This window comes from Pseudophryne corroboree, chromosome 6, assembly GCF_028390025.1.
Source record: "Pseudophryne corroboree isolate aPseCor3 chromosome 6, aPseCor3.hap2, whole genome shotgun sequence".
In the NCBI taxonomy this organism is placed as follows: Eukaryota; Metazoa; Chordata; class Amphibia; order Anura; family Myobatrachidae; genus Pseudophryne; species Pseudophryne corroboree.
Window position 1 is genome coordinate 467665672 of NC_086449.1, and position 6000 is coordinate 467671671.

The 6000-nt window shown below is 42.9% G+C and overlaps 1 protein-coding gene across 1 annotated transcript; it reads right to left on the bottom strand.

Moving 5' to 3' along the window:
* Positions 1 to 168: 168 nt before the first annotated feature.
* On the bottom strand, positions 169 to 576 carry LOC134934598 (uncharacterized). Its single transcript, XM_063930000.1, has one exon. It carries the CDS (start codon positions 574 to 576, stop codon positions 169 to 171), a length of 408 nt encoding a protein of 135 aa, XP_063786070.1.
* Positions 577 to 6000: the final 5424 nt, after the last annotated feature.

The window sequence follows — 6000 nt, forward strand, 5'->3', positions numbered from 1 at the left end:
CGTCTAATGGCAATGTGTTTGGACCGTCCATAATGCTTGGTGCTGGAAGACAAATCAACTGCTCCCTTGTTATCACACGCAATGTTGATGTCTCACTGTGGTAAAGAAGGCTAAGCTCACATAAAGTCTCCTTCATCCATAGAGCTTCTTTTGCGGTTTCAGTAAGTGTCATGTATTCCGCCTCAGTGGTGGATAGGGCAACATGTATATGGCAACAGTGGGTTGCTTTCTGCTCACCCAGATGATGGCTGCACCTGCCAAGACGAACAAGTATCCCATATAGGAACGACGTTCATACTCATCTGATCCCCAATCGGCATCACAGAAAACTTTAAAAGTCGTACCTTTAGACTTTGTAAACACCAACTTTAATGAACTTGTACCTTTTAAGTATCTTAAGATTCTCTTGACTGCAATCCACTGTTGCCTCCCAGGGTTAATTGCAAACTGGCTTGCCCGGCTCACTACATGTGTATGTGGGCAAGTCCCAATACTTGCATACATTAAGCTACCAACAGCATTTGGATAAGAAACCTCTCTCATTTCCTCTATCTCCGCCTGGGTGGTTGGTGACATGGCCTTTACAATCTTTATGCTTTTGTCAATAGGAGTGCTCATTGGTTTTGCATCAGACATTCCATACTTGCGAAGTATTGCTTCAATATACACTGCTCAAAAAAATAAAGGGAACACTAAAATAACACATCCTAGATCTGAATGAATGAAATATTCTTATTAAATACTTTGTTCTTTACATAGTTGAATGTGCTGACAACAAAATCACACAAAAATTATCAATGGAAATCAAATTTATTAACCCATGGAGGTCTGGATTTGGAGTCACACTAAAAATTAAAGTGGAAAAACACACTACAGCCTGATCCAACTTTGATGTAATGTCCTTAAAACAAGTCAAAATGAGGCTCAGTAGTGTGTGTGGCCTCCACGTGCCTGTATGACCTCCCTACAATGCCTGGTCATGCTCCTGATGAGGTGGCGGATGGTCTCCTGAGGGATCTCCTCCCAGACCTGCACTAAAGCATCCGCCAACTCCTGGACAGTCTGTGGTGCAATGTGGTGTTGGTGGATGGAGCGAGACATGATGTCCCAGATGTGCTCAATTGGATTCAGGTCTGGGGAACGGGTGGGCCAGTCCATAGCATCAATGCCTTCGTCTTGCAGGAACTGCTGACACACTCCAGCCACATGAGGTCTAGCATTGTCTTAGGAACCCAGGGCCAACCGCACCAGCATATGGTCTCACAAGGGGTCTGAGGATCTTATCTCAGTACCTAATGGCAGTCAGGCTACCTCTGGCGAGCACATGGAGGGCTATGCGGCCCCCCAAAGAAATGCCACCCCACAACATTACTGACCCACTTCCAAATCGGTCATGCTGGAGGATGTTGCAGGCAGCAGAACGTTCTCCTTGGTGTCTCCAGACTCTGTCATGTCTGTCACATGTGCGCAGTGAGAACCTGCTTTCATCTGTGAAGAGCACAGGCCGCCAGTGGCAAATTTGCCAATCTTGGTGTTCTCTGGCAAATGCCAAACGTCCTGCATGGTGTGCTGTACCTTGCGACAGGTAAAAAGATCTCTACGTAGTCGATCCCGGAGTTTTGTGTGTATCCTTTAACAACAAGGCGGGCTTTATAATGAGCAATTTTCCCGTCTCCATTCAGCTTTCTGCAAAAGACCCACTTGTTCTTGATTGTCTTGCGGTTATCCCACCTGTCAACGACAGTCCATGTACTGTTATCATCCAGGGCTGACAGCTCTGTATCTATTGCTGACTTCCATTCTTTCCAGTCGCTACTTGATTTTGCTTCCTGTATATTTTGGGGTTCACAGTAAGCTATATTTGCATATTCCTCACTGTATCTTTTGCATGGAACACCTTTATTTCTTCTTATGGAACTCGTGTTTACTTATTGGGTATCCGCATTAACTCTTTCAGGTTCAGACATGCTTTCAGCTGCCTGTACATCCAGCGATACATATTGTTGCTGTGATTCTTGTTCCACTGTTTCAGTGATTGGTGCTGTCTCATGGAACACCACATCTCTAGACTTTAGATGACGTTTGTAATGTCCCAAAGCCTGTATCCTTTGCTTTCTTCACAGTATCCTAGCATAATACATTCAACTGACTTTGGATCTAATTTCTGTCTTTTCTCCTTAGGTATATGTGCATAAGCTTTACAGCCAAAGACATAGAGATGATTGACAGCTGGCTTTTTCTTGGACCACATCTCCAGTGGCGTATTTCCTTTTACGGCTACTGTAGGTGCATGGTTTTTAAGATATACTGCAGTAGACACTGCTTTCGCCCAAAAGCTTTTCTCCAGGCTTGTGTCACTCAACATAGTCTGTGCTCTCTCAACAATTGTACGATTTTCATGCTCACTCACATTATTTTGTTCTGGCGTGTAAGCAATTCAGGAACTGTGGTAAAACTCTGTTGTCATCCTCTCCGCCATTGTTGGAGCTCAAGACTTTTAATGTCAGACCTGTCTAAGTCTCCACCAGGTTCTTGTATTCCACAATTTTATTGACAACTTCACTTTTAGCTTTCATGAAATACACATGTGTCATCCTTGTGGCATCATCAATAAATATGATAAAATACCTGTAGCCACTCATTGATTCCATCTCTATCGGACCACATATGTCAGTATGCACAAGGTCTAGTGGTATTTCCGCTTTACTAGTAGACTTAGGAAATGGGGTGCGAGTCTGCTTTCCTTTTATAAAACTCACACACAGGTCTCTCAGTATTACTCACAGTGATTCCAGTTGCCATTCCATCGAGTAGTTTCTGGACATTGTCATAATGACCTAGGCACCTGAGCCACAGCTCCATCAACTGGTTTGAATCAGAGGCTGCCAATCCTCAATATCCAGGCCAAATTCCACAGTTTAACCTTATCTGGGGGCAATGCCGGGAATTAGATTTATATGTTACCAAACCAGCAAACTAGAAATCATGAACCTTAGAACATCTCATAACAAATACCAAGAATCACATTCAAGGGCATGAAATTTAGGATAATTAGTGGAGTTATTAACACCAACATGGGCTAAAATGGGATGCAGTTAAATTGCCGGCAGTCAGGATCCCGGCGGTCAGTATCCCGACGCCAGAATAACGACTGCTGACAATGCGCTAGCCAGAATCCCGGCCCACAAAGGCTTTTCCCACTTGTATGTATCCACGACACCCATAGAGTGGGAATAGAACCTGTGGCTTGCCCCGCTGCCGGCACACTGACGGCCGGGATGCCGTTGTCTGTATACTGATGGCCGGCATCCCAACCGTCGGTAATACATACTGATCCTGCTAAAACAACAGAAGTACAGTATAACCTGTGTAAAATAAAGTAATTCATTTGTTAAAGTCAGACACATGGTGAAGTATAACATACTGTAGATCCCAAAATCTAATATTCATCTTGAAGAGAACCAAGGTCTGACTCCCATCTACATCTAAGTAAGATCTCCATAGAGATAGGAAATCATTTTTCTAAGTGGTTATTTAAGGAGCTAAAGTGGGGAAGGGGATACTAAAATAGGGTCACTCCCAAACTGAGCACATACAGTATGGCGGAGTTGAAGGTATCTATAAAAGGGCGTATGAGGAAGGAGAAATTCCATGCGTAGGTGTTCAAAGGAATGGAAAACACCATTATGACAACAGATGACCAATTGTATGGACACCATAAGAAAACCAAAAAATCTCTGAGCCAAATATGACCAATTCTTTAAATCATAGGGGAACATCAGGGTAAATACGCTCCCCCGAAACATATTTTGTCCAAAGCACCAAACCAGTAACTCTCAGCCAGGAGACCAGGTGCAATTGAGAGGCCATATAATATAATCTTAAATGGGTATGGGTCATTGGGTCAACCACACTTAGGTCGACAGTCATTAGAGGTCGACCACTATTGGTCAACATGCAGTAGGTTGACAGGGTTGCTAGGTCGACATGGTCTATAGGTCGACATGTGATTGGTCGACATGAAAAAAGGTATAACTTTTTTTCCCTTTCATTTTTTGGTGTCGCTTTCTTCGTAGAGTGGCCGGGAACCCCAATTAGTGCACCGTGTTCCCATTCATGGCTCGCTTCACTCGTCATGTTTCGGGCAAGGTGCCTCGCTCCGCGGCCGCTGCGCTTGGCACAGCTTACCGTTCCCAATTGTAGTCCACGTGGATCGTAAAGTATGAAAAAGTATGAAAAAGTAGGAAAAATGGTAAAAAAATTCACGTCGACCTTTTTTCATGTCGACCTATCACACGTCAACCTATAGACTGTCGACCTAGCAACCCTGTTGACATACTGCATGTCGACCAGTAGTGGTCGACCTCAGTGGCGCACCCAGGGGGGGGGTTCCGAGCACCCAGAAACCCCCCTCCACTAAAAAAAAAAAAAAAAAATATTTTTTTTATTTTTTTTATAGCTGCATGAGTATTATTAATGGCTGTCTAGCGTCCTCTGCAGCCTGCTGTCTTCCTGGTGGCACTTGTAAGTGCAATAAAAGTCTACTTTATTTTAATTATAGTACATATATATCCATGTGCATACATATATACACATGTATATACATACATACATATAAACACACACACATGATATATATATACACATGTGTATATATATGTGTACTGTACATATATATATATGTATGCATGTTTAATATGCTATGTATATGTGTGTGTATGTATATATATATATATATATATACACACATGTATATATATATACATGTGTAGATATATGTACAGTATATATATATATATATATATATATATACACACACACACAGACACCCTAGTTTTACGGACCCAGCATATACTGGGTCACCTCAGTCCCCACCCCCGTGATTGGCACCGCCCAGTTCTGGAAACCCCCCCATGCAAATCCTGCGTTTGCCACTGGTCGACCTAATGACTGTGGACCTAACGACCGTATCCATCTTAAATTAGGAAGAGCAAGGCCACCAGAAGATTTTGATCTACAGAGAGTACAAAGTACTATCAGAGGCCTTTTGCCTCACCCCCCGCCCCCCACCCCATCCTATATAAAAAGAAGAAATTATATAATCAACATAGGAAAAATATTTTTTTTAAAAGCATGAGAGTGTTGAAAAACAGAGATATTTGTGCTGAAATAAATTTTCAGAACAAAACAAACTGACTGTAAATGCATTTTTTTTCCATACATTAATATTTCTTTTAAAATGAGCTGTAATGGGCATCACATTATGTACCACAAAGTCAGCAGAATTGAATGAAATGGACACATCCAGATACCGAAGATGCTACATCTCTGCTCATTTTATTAGTCACCCCCATTACCTCGCAGTCACCGTTTAGGAGCGAATATGAGGTGCAACTCAGATACGTGCACAGATGAAAAAATATCGCTCCACTATATCCGAGATCTCCACTGCGTCCAATTTGGAATCAGGCTCTATGTGAATTAACATGTCTGAAAATATCAAGGTCATGAAGTACAGGAAGCAAGTAAAAATGATAACAAGTAAAATTACTGACTGACATTATCCTCTTCCCAGGGGCGTTTTAACGGAGGAGGGGGCCCGTGGGCAGATTCGGGGAGGGTCCCCTCCTCTTCACGGTGCAGTAGAGTTTGGCATTGAGCCAGAGTCTACTGTGCATGCGCAGGTCTCCAGAAACATGGTGCCCGCTATGTTCGAGAAACTAAAACCCTACTGCTTATACGCGGTGAACATTTTGCCAGTGATTTTTTTTTAACACGGTTGCAGATCTGACGCTGGACTCTGGAAAGGTAAGTAATAAAACATGGATGCAGTGTGTGCAGTTGGGGGCTCCCCTGGACCCAGGGGCCCATGTCCAAGCACACATTGCACCCATTACAGAAATGCCAATGCCTCTTCCTTTTGGCATAATTAAACTGGCATTAAACATGCAAATACCATCACCTGGGGCATGCTGAAGACTTTTTTCTACAGGTATGAGC

What these genes read in the sequence shown, in the direction of transcription:
- LOC134934598 (XM_063930000.1), bottom strand. Translation starts at nt 576, where the DNA reads ATGTCACCAACCACCCAGGCGGAGATAGAGGAAATGAGAGAGGTTTCT.